Source organism: Marmota marmota, unplaced genomic scaffold (assembly GCF_001458135.2).
Source record: "Marmota marmota marmota unplaced genomic scaffold, marMar, whole genome shotgun sequence".
NCBI classification, from domain to species: Eukaryota; Metazoa; Chordata; class Mammalia; order Rodentia; family Sciuridae; genus Marmota; species Marmota marmota.
In genome coordinates, this window is record NW_026000207.1 from 2,632,242 (window position 1) to 2,644,608 (window position 12,367).

Sequence of the window (12,367 nt, forward strand, 5' to 3'; positions counted from 1 at the left end):
GGCAGGGATATGGCAGGTTTGTTCTCACTAAGGAAGGAGGACACCACCTCACCTGGACCCTGGACTCACAGCGACACCCCAGTGGGCAGGTCCAGGCCCTGTTCCCTGTGGGCCCCGTGACCCCCAGCCACAGGTGGACATTCACATGCTACGGCTATTACAGGAGCAAACCCCAGGTGTGGTCAGGACCCAGTGACCCCCTGGAGCTCCTGGTCTCAGGTGAGGAAACCTTAGCCTTTCCCGTGAATGACTCAGGTGGGACCCATGTCCCTAGGTGTAGTCCTGGTGGCTGGATGGGGTGAGAGGAACCAGGGTTCCTGAGCCCATTTGAAGGAGGTTGGGAGACAGTGACAGCAGAGATTCAGAAACTGGGCAGATGGTGACAGAACCAGCCAGAGGCTCCAGCAGACAGAAGGGTTTTCACAGCTGCTTGGCTGCGGCTGCTATTTGGGGATCAGCTTGAATGTCACCTCCAAGTGTGGCCTTCTCAGTGCCCGACTGAGAACACAGATGGCCCTCCTCCCCTACCTGCCTGGTCTGTGTGCACACACCTCTGTGCTTACAGCGCACAGACCTGTGATCTTATTAATCGATGCTGAACACGCATACACGTGTGTTACACGTACCTGTTTGTATGCTTCCTCGTACACGCGTCACTCACCTGGGAGGTCTGTGGCACAGTGTGTTCTTCCAACTGTGGAGGGGCCTGACCCCCTGAAGTCATGGGGGGCGCACCTGTGTGGAGGGGGCACTGTGTGAAGGGCGTACCTGTGTGGAGGGGGCACCTGTGTGGAGGGCATACCTGTGTGGAGGGGACACTGTGTGGAGGGGGCACTGTGTGGAGGGTGCACCTGTGTGGAGGGGGCACTGTGTGGAGGGCATACCTGTGTGGAGGGGGCACTGTGTGGAGGGCGCACCTGTGTGGAGGGCATACCTGTGTGGAGGGCATACCTGTGTGGAGGGGTACCTGTGTGGAGGGCGCATCTGTGTGGAGGGCATACCTGTGTGGAGGGCATACCTGTGTGGAGGGCATACCTGTGTGGAGGGCGCACCTGTGTGGAGGGCATACCTGTGTGGAGGGCGCACCTGTGTGGAGGGGGCACCTGTGTGGAGGGCGCACCTGTGTGGAGGGCGCACCTGTGTGCAGGGGGCACTGTGTGCAGGGGGAACTGTGTGCAGGGCCTGTGTAGGGAGCAGGCCAACCGGGCAGGGAGGGTAGCCAGCTGCCTCCCCTCCTTGGTGTTGAAGTCTCGGGCTCTGGAGGGTCATTCCAGAGCTCCTGCTACCAGGGCCCCACCTTGAAAAGTAGGGTACAGGGGCCTCTCAATTTGTAGACAGGGTTTGGGGACCACTGAGGGTGATTGCTGCAAGTTGAGTGGTCTCAGATCTCTTGGGGTGACACCTTTGGCTAAATCTCTCCAAATCTGGGGCTGTCTCCTGTCCATCAAAGGCAACATCCTGTCCCTATTGTCCAAAGGTCGCCATCTCTGAACTTCTTGGGTCCTTTAGGAGGGGAGGTGTCTGGCTGACCTTCCTGGGGACTGCAGTCTACTCTGGATACTAACCAGTCCCTGTGGTCATGGTGAAGAGGGCTTCTGACCCAGTTTCTGTGAACCCCAGCCTGTGACCTGGGGAGGGCAGCCCAGCTGGGAAGACGTGAACCTGAATCCACTCTGGACTGGACAGAGTTCTGCTGCTGTCCTGGACAGCCCCACACATTCCCCTCAATTAATTCTCCTCCTCCTCCCCAGATTCAGCCACAGACTTGGTTTTCAGGATGTGAAATAGGGAAAGGAAAGAGAAAGTGCACGTGGGGTTCAAGCCACCCTGGGAATGTGTGGCCAATTCACAAGGGAGAGGCCAGGCTGAGTGTGGAGAGGAGGAGGCAGGCGGCCCAGGCACCATGAATCCAGGGCCCGGAGGACACTCAGCACTGGCGCCTGGGTGCTGCTTAGATCTGGGCCAAGGTTCCGTGAAGGGAGCGCAGACCCAGAATTCTCCTGTGGGGACATCGTTGCAGGTGTGGGTGCGCCCCACACTTGACCTGCCCACTTGACCACCTCACCTGCAGCTCAAGGAGCCGGGCACGGGGGCAAGAAGCACGTGCCCTTCACACAACCCACCAACACAGGATTATAGGTCCAGCTGCGAACATTCTATTTAAAATCCGAAACCCACCCCTCCCCTGGCCTGGGATTCAAAGCCCCTGTCCTTGCTGAGCCCTGTGGTCTCCACTCCTACCTGCACCCCCTATCCAGCCCGTCTTCTCTCCCCAGCCTCCTTCTCCTGCCTCCGCAGTCCTCCCCGGGCCCTTCTCCCACACAAAGCCAATCAGAGCAGTTTAAAAGTTTTGTTGGTTCCTTTGTTGTACATGACGGTAGAATTCATCTGGCGTGATTATAAAAGCATGGGATATAATTTGCTCCAAGTCAGCCCCCAGTACTTCCCCTTCCCCTCTCCTCCTCCCTCCTGTTCCCTCCCCTCTACTGGTCTTTCTGTGGTTTACTTATAGTGGTTTACTTTTTGTTAGTTAGTGTCTTGTGACGTACACGTGGTGGGTTCGCTGTGGGTGTTTTAATTCCTATTCCTGCTCTAGATCAAATTCTGGTGTCTCTAGCAGAGGGTCCCCAGGGGCAAGAAGAACTGCCCTAGTGTTGAGGACACCTGGTCCCCTCTTCCCGGGCCCCTCCTCTGCTTCCTCCTGTCCTGTCCCACCACGCGCCAGGTCCCAGCCATGTTCTGTGATGCAGGGCTGCACTGTGGGCAGGCGCTTCTCGCGACCCCTGCTTGGTGCATGGATACTCTCTGGGCTTTTATTAGGGCAATACAGTCACACATAGCAGCCCGTGGACAGGTCCAGGTGGCTCACATGACGCACCTCTGTGGACAGACAGCTTCTCTCGCGCTGTGCCTGCACTTCCTCGTCCCCAGAACATCGGGACACAGATGTGCCACCTGTGTGCGTTAATGCCAGACTCTGCTCCTGTGTTGAGGATTTTCTTTGGGTATTTTCTAACGTGAGTAAGTTCTTCCCTTGTTCATCAGCGAACAAATCAATCAATCAATACTTCTTCCTGAGAAAAGCGGTTCCGTGGTCTGGGCCCCTGGTATTCCCTCCTGTTTTTAAACATGCTGCTGATATTTCAGATCTCCAAGCAGATCCTTTCCATTGTCCACCTGAATCTGTAAAAAAAAAAAAAAAAAAAATCTATCTCTTTGCGAATTCCTCTGCTTTTCACATTTGCGCCCCTACTTGAAGGGACTTTTGGAGTCTTGCTCACTGTAGATTCCCAGCTCCCGGAAAAGGTGCTCTGAGGCTGAGGCCGCCCTCTCCTTTATCATAGAACAGACAACGGGAGCGGGGGCAGAATACAAAGTGAGGGGGTCACAGTCATCAGTACCACTGCAACGGCTATCGGTAATGAGCTCCCTAGTGTTCCTGCTGGCCACGGCCTGGTGTCCCCAGGGGGATGCACAGACTTGGCACTGACAGGTGGTGATGGCTGAGATCTCCACCTAGAGGGTGCAGCTGGGGCTGAGCTAACCAGAGAGCATCTGGAGAGCAGGGTCTGCAGACCCCATTCTCCCTCCCCTGAGCTGCAGTGCAAAACTAGAGGCCCAACCTCTCCAACACTGAGGGCTCCGTCCTGCTCAGGATGAGCAGAGGCCATGGCTGCCCAGCCTCAGGGGGGCGTGAGGTCAGCCAGGCCACACAGCATCTCCTGAGAAGGAGGCGAGGTCACCTGCACGAGCAGGGCAGAGGGGGTCCCCACCCCAAAGTGCTCCTTCCTCGGCCCTCCTTGTTCTTAGCAGCTCCTGATTCTGGGCCATCGGCCACCAGCCAGAGCCCAGAGAGAGGAGCAGTAGGAAATTCCCTCTCAGGGTGCAGAAGGACCAACACCCAGCTGGGTTTAAAGGGCCAGTGTGACCTGTCCAGCCCTCAGGGACCCTCTGTCCTGCCCACAGGCCACACCATCCAGGTGACACTGTGGGACCTCATCCAGGGGGCGTGGCTGGCGGGTCCTGGTGCCCCCATCAGCTGCCAAGGTGGAAACTCAGGAAGGGGTGGGCCTGCTGCCCACGTGAGCAGGACCTTGGAGAGTCTGAGCACAGGAGGTGAGACGCCCTGAGGAAGGGGACAGCCAGCTGCAGGCACGTCCTGGGTGAGGTCGGCCTGGGGACTCCACAGGAGCCCCTCTGCAGTGCTGCTCAGAGATGGTGCAGGACAGAGAGGGCCTCACACCTGAGGAGGACACCACCTTGAAAATCCTGTTCTCCTCATTGGGATTCTCAGAGAAAACCTCTGACCCAGGCTGGTCCCCTGCAGCACACAGCTCTGCCCACAGGGCCTGGGCTCCTGCTGCGGACCTTCCCCCTGCAGCCCCCACCTGGCCCTCAGCCTCTGTGATGGTCCCAGGCCCACTGCAGCCTCCTGTCCACCCAGTGCCCTGCTGGCTGCCCTGAAGGTGGCCCAGGATTTCCTCCCAAGGAAGGAGACACATTTTCTCTATAATTTTGTACCAAAGAATGAAAATGACATTTTCCACATTGCTTCCTTTCTAATGTGAAGGGCTGTGAACGCTTCCCTTCAGGACGACGGCTGTGAAGTGGTCATTTTCAAACCCTCATATATTTGAAGTGATGAACATTGAACAGAAGATTAGAAAATAGACTCAGCCCCTCATCTTCAAGGACACAGGACCAGAGACCAAACCCCTGGTCCAGACGAGATCTTAGGACCCAGGAGGGAGAAAGGGTCCGGGCACCGTTTCCTTCTGAGTCCTCTCCCCAGTGTGGACAGCTGAAGGCTCTGCCCACCACCTGCCAGGTCCTCCCACAGCACAGGGCCATGAGGAGGAAGGGGGGACACGGGCCAACACTGGGGACCAGGAAACCCTAGAGGGGAGACAGGAGGCCTTGCCAGACCCAGCAGCTGCCCCCGTCCTACCTCTGCCCCCTCTAGGGGATGATGCCGATCTCAGCCCAGGACGAGAAGGGGGTGAGCAATGGCCACGGTGTGAGACCTCACGCAGCTTCTCTCAACCCCCAGAGATGCCTGACCTGGCTCATGCTCCTCTTCTGGTGCTGGGTGGGGTCCAGGCCTCCCCACTGCCCCTCCCCAGCCCTCCTTAATGTAACCGTCCATGGAGAAAGTGAAGGAGCAACCCACGCTGAGGCCTGTCCACTCTGGGAGACACCAAGGTCATGGTGAAGACTCCTGGGGACTTACTTATAGTTAATGACACATAAATATCTCTCATATTTGGGGCACACAATTTGTCGTGTTGGGATATGACTACACTGTGACATGAGCTCCACACTGACCCCATGGACACACCCAGCTGCCCCACAGCTACCGTTCTCCCTCGTTCCTTCTCACGGTGAGAGCACTACAGATCCACCCTCTGCAAATCTCAACTGCACGACACGCTGTGTGCACTACAGTCCCCAGGGCTGAGGTGGGGACACAGGAGATGACACACAGGCTTCCCAGTGTGGTTCTGCAGGACGCAGGACTTCTGGAGGTCAGCGCGTGCCTTGGGGACCACAGCTCACAGGGCCTTCAGGTTCCCCTTGGTACTCGAGGCGTGTCTTTGTCAGGAAGGGGGTGGACACCAGGACCTCGACACGGGGAGCCGTCACCCAGCCCCACCCAGTGGGACAGCAGCTGGTCTCTGCTCTTCACACTGTATCTGCTGAGGGTTGGCTTGTTGTTGAGGCAGGACTCTTGTGCTGCCCACACTGGCCTCCTGGACTCAAGACGTCCCTGGGCTCCTGAGCCTCTGAGTAGCTGGGACCTCAGGAGCCCAAAGCCTCACTAGGCCCCACAGGGCTTTGAAGGGGGAGCGTCTCCCTCTCTGTGCTGTCCACGTCCTCCTCTGAGATAATGGACTGTGGGAGGAGTCAGCCACTGGGCACCAGGAGCAGCAGGTTTGGTGGGAGGTGTAGTGCCCTCCACCCCTGTCACTAGGGCCCCACCCAGGACCGTGTCTGCGCCCATGGCCTTCTGCAGAGGGCTCATCCCTCCAGGCTTAGGGAGCCCTCAGCACTGAGCAGAGTTCGACTTCCGCAGCATCTCCAGAGAGAAACAGGGAAACGCACCACCATGAAGCACCTGTGATACAGAGAGAAATTGTTCAGGGCTGATGCAGACAAATAGGTACCATGGTCTCTGAGCTCTAGATGCACCTGAGTCTCTCTCAAAGATGACACAGCAATTCAGCATCAAAACCTGAAAAGTGCTGTGAGTTAGAAGAGGATGTTTTACTCATTTCAATTATAGTAGGAGACGGAGGAGATGGATGGAAACAGTGAATCCTTAAAAGGTATTACAGAGACCAGCCCAGCACAGGGGCCCAGGACGTTAACTCCAGTGACTCTGGAGGCCAAGGCAGGAGGATGGCAAGTTGAAGGCCACCTGGGGAACTGAGGAACCTCATGACTCAACATAAAAACTAAAAAGGACTGGACAGGACTTAGCTCATGGGACAGGCCTGCAGAGCACCCCTAGGGCCTGGGTCCACCTTCAGGGCCACAAAGAAATCAGAACAAACAAACAAAAGATATCAAAGGAATGAGAGGACATGAAGGTCAAGAAGGCAGAGTCACTTGAACAGGGACGTGCTCCCAGATTATGGGAAAGGGAAGGACCTGTGACAGTGAACGCCCAGGATGCAAAGCAGGTCAAGGACCCCCACCTCTGCTGACCTGGACACCTTGTGGGACACGACAGGAGCAGGAGCACAGAGCACCCAGGGACCCGTTCATGCTCCATAGGAGCACCCTCGTCACCTTGGGCTGTGGCAGGGAATCCATTGATCCCACAGACCAAGAGAGGTGCTGAGACATACTGAAATGTCTCCTTGGACGTAAGTGGCCACGTGGAGCCTGCAGTGTGCACACAGGGGCAGGCAGCAGGAGGTGGAGCGGGGCCTTGCAGGGCTGGGGTTGCACCCAGGTCTCATCTGCAGCTGCCCACCCCCGGCCCTTGCTGGGGTGAGGAGCTGGTCACCTTGCTGTGGGGAGGAGGCAGCAACCCTGCAGGGTGTGAAGGTCCTGTGACCACATCCTGCTCATTGCTCAGCTCCTGCATCCTGGCCCCAATGTGGCCCCAATTCACCCACCTCCTGTCCCTGCTGTGCCCTGGAAGGGGTGGCAGCAGAGGACATGGTGGAAAGTCCCCCCTGAAGACATTGGGCCTCCAGAGCCCAGGCTGGAGGAGGGAGCCCTGGGAAGCTGAGGTCATGCCCTGAGGAGCCCACGGTGACCTGCCACGGCCAACACTAGGGACAGGCAGAGCCCTGGGAGGGCAGAGTCCACATGGTCACCTCTGTGTGGTTGTCCCACAAGTGCTCCATCTAAGCCACCTGATGTAGGGACACATGAGGATCCTCCCAGTCGCAGATTGTGGTTTTAGCAAAACAAGAGGGTATCTCCCAGGTAGGAGGTGTGGGGACAATGCAGGTGACCTGGGATCCTCTGCACTGGGTCCTCTGGTAGCAAAGGAAAGGGACACTGGACACTGATGCTCCCACTCTCCTCTGAGACCTGCCTGGAAACCTCCTTGGCCTCAGCCAGATCTGCAAAAGTCTGAGGTGTTCACGTTCTGGGGTCTCCAGGGTGGGCTGGTCACCTGGTGAGCAGGGAAGCTCCAGTGCTGGACACAGAGACCCCTGGGGACCAGGCATTGCCCGAGGGTCTCTACCTGACAGGGGGCTGAGCTAAGAGTGCCCCTGGTGCAGTCAGAGGGACTGGCCAGCAGCAAGTGACATCCAGACCTTGCAGCACTTTCTGATGAAGAAGAATTTTAAATGGGCTTCAATTTTGTCTTGTTTTGCTTGATCGGGGGAATGTCACTCTAGGGCTTTTGCTGGTTCCTGGTCTTCTATCAGAATTCACAGGCTCTGACCCTGCACCGTCCACGCCAGCGTCAGGGTGTCCTGGGGGAGCTACTCCAAGGAGGTGGGGCCTCCTCCTGAGCTCCGGAGGGGACCTTTCCCAACAGCTCCCATGAGCCTGTGACCTGGCCCTCGGGCACCTGCAGTGAGTGGTTCCTCACCAGGACTCACCCTCGCAGAGCTCCTCACACAGAGACCCCTGGAGCTCAGGGTCCCAGGTGGGAGAGGTCCAGCCCATTCCATGTCCACGCAGTGTCCACAGGGCACCCCACCAGAGCCACAGCTGTGGAGCTGGCAGGGAGCCGAGGTGACTGAGTCCTTGAACATGGAAGGGTCAGAGACAGACTGGACTCTAGTCCTGGGGTTGGTGTCCTAGTCACTGAACTCAGGGAGAATCCACTCCTGGACCAGGACGTGAGGCTGAGACGCCTCCTCCTGCCCCTGAGCTGAGGAGGGCTCACAGATTCAGATGTCCTCCCATAACAGCAGGGTCCAGGAGCAGCCCCTGCTCAGCATGTGTCCACCTGAGCCCTCTCCTGCTGCCCCTGATCCTCCCCTTCCCCACCCTGGCCACTCCTGCAGGGAGGATGCTTCAGAGCAGGCTGAGATCATAGCAGCCCACACTGGACCTGTCCCCAACCTCTGGCCACCTACTCTTTGGCTCTCAGGAGGTGCACCTGTGGGGGCTGAGGGGCAGCAGGGAAAACAGTGCTCAGCCCCAGGAGGTGGACGACCTTCCTGCTCTGGCCAGAATCTCCGCCTCTTCCCAGGGCAGCAGCAAAGAGCACGTGGAGTGTGGGTGGACCTGGGCTAGACGTCCACGTCCCTCCTGGCTCCCTGATTGCACAGAGGTGCCCACTGCTCCTGGACCTGGGGGTGCCTCTTGGAATAGAGAGAGTGGCTGGGGGGGTTGAGGGCTGGGGACTCAGGAGCCAACACACGCTGCAGGCCACTGTGGTCCCCTCACACAGCCACCAGCACAGGTGCTCAGGGGTGTGCTGTGACAGACACACCAGGTCCTCCAGGATGGCCACCAAGCTGACTCCCTCAGTGGACATGGGTAGCTGGTCTCCCTGGCACTGTCCTCTGTGCTAACTGTCACTGGTGTTCCATCAAACCCAGGTCCAAAGGGGCCAGGACGGGGTCATGAGAGCTAATGGGGTGAATGGTGCAGAGGTGATCGTCCACTTCCCCAGGCTGACCTGTGGGGTGTTGAGGACCATGGTGGACACCATGAACCCTGGACTTCTCTTAACTGGCTGCCCACCCTAATGCTCCTCAGGCCCAGGGTTGCTGACCTGCAAAAGGAGATGGTCTATGGGCAATGTGGCAGGATGGGGCATGGATTAGAGGGGACAATGGGGAGGTGGAGGTTGGCCTGGGGGATGTGGGGTAAGTTGTCAGGATCTGGGGGGGGAGGGCTGAGCAACCTCAGGCACACCCCTGCCCCATTCTGGTCCTGATGGAGGACCAGGAGAACATGCTAAGGGCCTGGTTCCCCCTTCACCCCACACATCTGCCTTGAAGACCCAGAGCCCAGGGAGGACCTCGTGAAGGACAGGAGGTGACATCTGCAGCCCTCACCTCAGCTGCCACCCTAGTCCTGTGGCCTCCTTCCCCTGTGCAGTCTCACCCTCAGCCGTCCCCTCCCTGCTGTGCGGACCCTGCAGCCAGGACACACAGGAAGTGATGAGCCAGGTAGAGCTCCCGAGGCCCCACAGGAGGGTCCCCCCCACCTGGCACAGTGTGGAGCATCCAGTTTAGGCTGAAGAGCATTTTCCTACAAGGACAGCCAGGCTCAGGGGTGGTGACGCCCACCTCAGCTCTCAGCCAGGCCGCTCTGTTGATGGTGGGACAGGCTGGAGCATGGACCCCAGAGCAGATGGGACGGCTCTTCCCCCACACCCCAGAACAGACCATTTCACGTGCAGCACGGGGACCTGATGCAGGGAGGAGGGCTCGCTCCTTTCAGCTGCTGTGTCAGTCAGCTCTGCGCTACTGCAACAAAACACCAGAGACCATCAACTTAAATAGACCAGGGCTGCTGAGGGAGGGGTTTGCTCCTGCACAGGCTGCGCCATGGTGGGCTGCACTGGGAAATAGCCCTGAGCTCCTTCAGCTGGTCCAGCTCCCAGAGGACAGGGCACAGGCCTCTACCATGCTGGACCTCTGGAGACTGGCACCCACCTTCTCAGTAGCTGGGCATGTTTCTCCTGGTTTAGGAGTGACCCCCACATTCCCTTCCTGGATCCTCTGAGGACATAATCCTGGGTTGGAGTCAGCCTGTGTGTGGCCGAGTCAGGTGGGGCCTGGGGCCTGGCCTGCTGGGCAGCATTCAGGTCAGTCATGAGGGCCTCAGGGTCAGCGGGGACCTCAGTTCTTTGCTGAGATGTCTCCAAGGGGTGTGATTTTTTGAGCCCTGCCCTGGGGAAACCAGACACAAGACAGGAGGGGACGTCCCCATCCGGTGGGTGCACAACTCTGGGGACGAGGGGCCAGCAGCAGCCCCAGCTTACCACTTCTGTGCTGTCTGACCTGCAGGCCTGCACTCTCCTCTCTGGACGCTGAAGTCTTCAGAGCAGGCGGCATGAGGTCCACCCTGCCTGTCCTCCTCTGCCTCGGTCAGTGTTGGTGAAGGGAAGGACACAGGCTGGGTGGGTAGGGTCCCAAGTGCCAGTTCTCGGGCAACCCACAGGTTTTAAGTCCATATGGCACCAAATGGCTGCTGGCACCACAGGGACATATTAGGCCCACACCCAGATGCCAGCTCCTCACGGGGACCTCTCTTCCAGGGCTGAGTCTGCAACAGAGCCCCCGGGTGTCTTCAGGTGAGTGCCCTGCTAGCCTCCCACGTCCTGCCCAGGCTCAACCCTGGGGTCTCAGGAGAGAAGAGAGCAGCCTGGGCGGAGGGTGGTGACAAGGTAGGGCAGTGGGACCTGGGGTAGGGACAGGTCAGGACCCAGCCTCTCATTTTCTTGCAGGGACCCTCCCTAAGCCCAACCTGTGGGCGGAACCAGGCCCTGTCATTCCCCGTGGAAGGTCAGTGACCCTCTGGTGTCAGGGATCGCTGGACGCCAAGTGGAACTGTCTCATTAAGGAAAAACCCTGGAGCCCCACATGCAGAAGACCCTTACAGGGTCCAGGGAACAGGGCCATGTTCCCCATCCCCACCATGACTGTGCAGGATGCAGGAGGGTATCAATGCTACTATCAGAGCCCTGCTGGCTCCTCACAGAACAGTGAACGCCTAGAGCTGGTGGTGACAGGTGAGTGGACACTCAGGGGTCCGGCCCCTGCTCTGCCTAAGGAAAGGGGTCTGCTCCCAGGGTGTCCGTCTCACAGCCCATTAATGGGGGAGGAGGGAGCCATGAACACCTGCCTCCTTCTCTCCTAGGATTCTACAGCAAACCTAGCCTCTCAGCCCTGCCCAGCCCTGTGGTGACCTCAGGAGGGAACGTGACCCTCCAGTGTGGCTCATGGAAGGAATTTGACAGCTTTATTTTGACGAAGGAAGGAGAACACCACCTCACCTGGACCCTGGACTCACAGCAAAAACACGGTGGGCAGTTCCAGGCAGAGTTTTTTGTGGACTCCGTGACACCCAGCCACAGGTGGACATTCGCATGTTATGGCTATTATAGGAGCAAACCCCAGGTGTGGTCAGAACCCAGTGACCCCCTGGACCTCCTGGTCTCAGGTAAGGAATTCCCATCTTTCATTCCAATATTTGGTGAGGCTGCGACCTTGTGGGCAGAGACTCAGGGTGTGAGAGGGTGACCTGCAGGCAGGACGGGGGAGGCAGGGGGTTGGCAGGGTCCAGCCCTCAGCCCAGGCTCCTCTTCCTCCAGGAGTGACTAGGAAGTCCTCCCTTCTGACCCAGCAGGGCACTGTCCTGCCCCTGGAGAGAACCTAGCCCTCAGTGTCACACTGACATTGGCTATGACCAATTTGCTCTGTCCAAGAAGGGGCACAGGACCTCCCCGAGTGCCATGCCCAGCAGCCCCAGGCTGGGCTCTCTCAGGCCGACTTCCTGCTGGGCCCTGTGAGCAGCCCACACAGGGGTTGTTTCAGATGCTATGGTGGACACAGCCTCTCCTCTGAGTGGTCAGCCCCCAATGACCCCCTTAACATTGTGGTCACAGGTGAGGATCCCAGGGGTGCAGTAAGGGACCCAGCCTCTGCACAGCCTGGGGAGCCCCAGGAGGTGATGGACAGGGTGAGGTGGGGTCTCAGGAGCGAGAGAGACAGGGAGGGGCAGAGAGGACAGAGACAGGGGGACACAGGGACAGGAAGATTCAGAGACAATGAGACAGACAGAGAGCACAGGGTCCTCAGAGAGAGGCCCTGGGGAGGTCTCAGCTCAGAACAAGCTGGGGCCACCCTCACCCTCCTTCCTCTCTCTAGGACAGCTCCCTGTCACACCCTCCCTCTCAGTGCAGCCTGGTCCCACAGTGTCCTCAGGGGAGAAC

The 12,367-nt window shown here is 58.5% G+C and overlaps 1 protein-coding gene across 1 annotated transcript in view; it reads left to right on the top strand.

Moving 5' to 3' along the window:
* The window catches only part of LOC107158864 (leukocyte immunoglobulin-like receptor subfamily A member 6), a gene marked incomplete at its 3' end in the record, with an annotated part of 15,084 nt that extends 2,717 nt beyond the window's left edge, over positions 1–12,367 (top strand). The window contains exons 4-11 of the mRNA XM_048791486.1: positions 7–219; positions 3,967–4,082; positions 4,964–5,017; positions 10,336–10,519; positions 10,691–10,726; positions 10,880–11,164; positions 11,293–11,595; positions 12,303–12,367. Coding sequence (XP_048647443.1) covers positions 7–219; positions 3,967–4,082; positions 4,964–5,017; positions 10,336–10,519; positions 10,691–10,726; positions 10,880–11,164; positions 11,293–11,595; positions 12,303–12,367 — 1,256 coding nt within the window. The remainder of the gene's footprint in view (positions 1–6; positions 220–3,966; positions 4,083–4,963; positions 5,018–10,335; positions 10,520–10,690; positions 10,727–10,879; positions 11,165–11,292; positions 11,596–12,302) is intronic.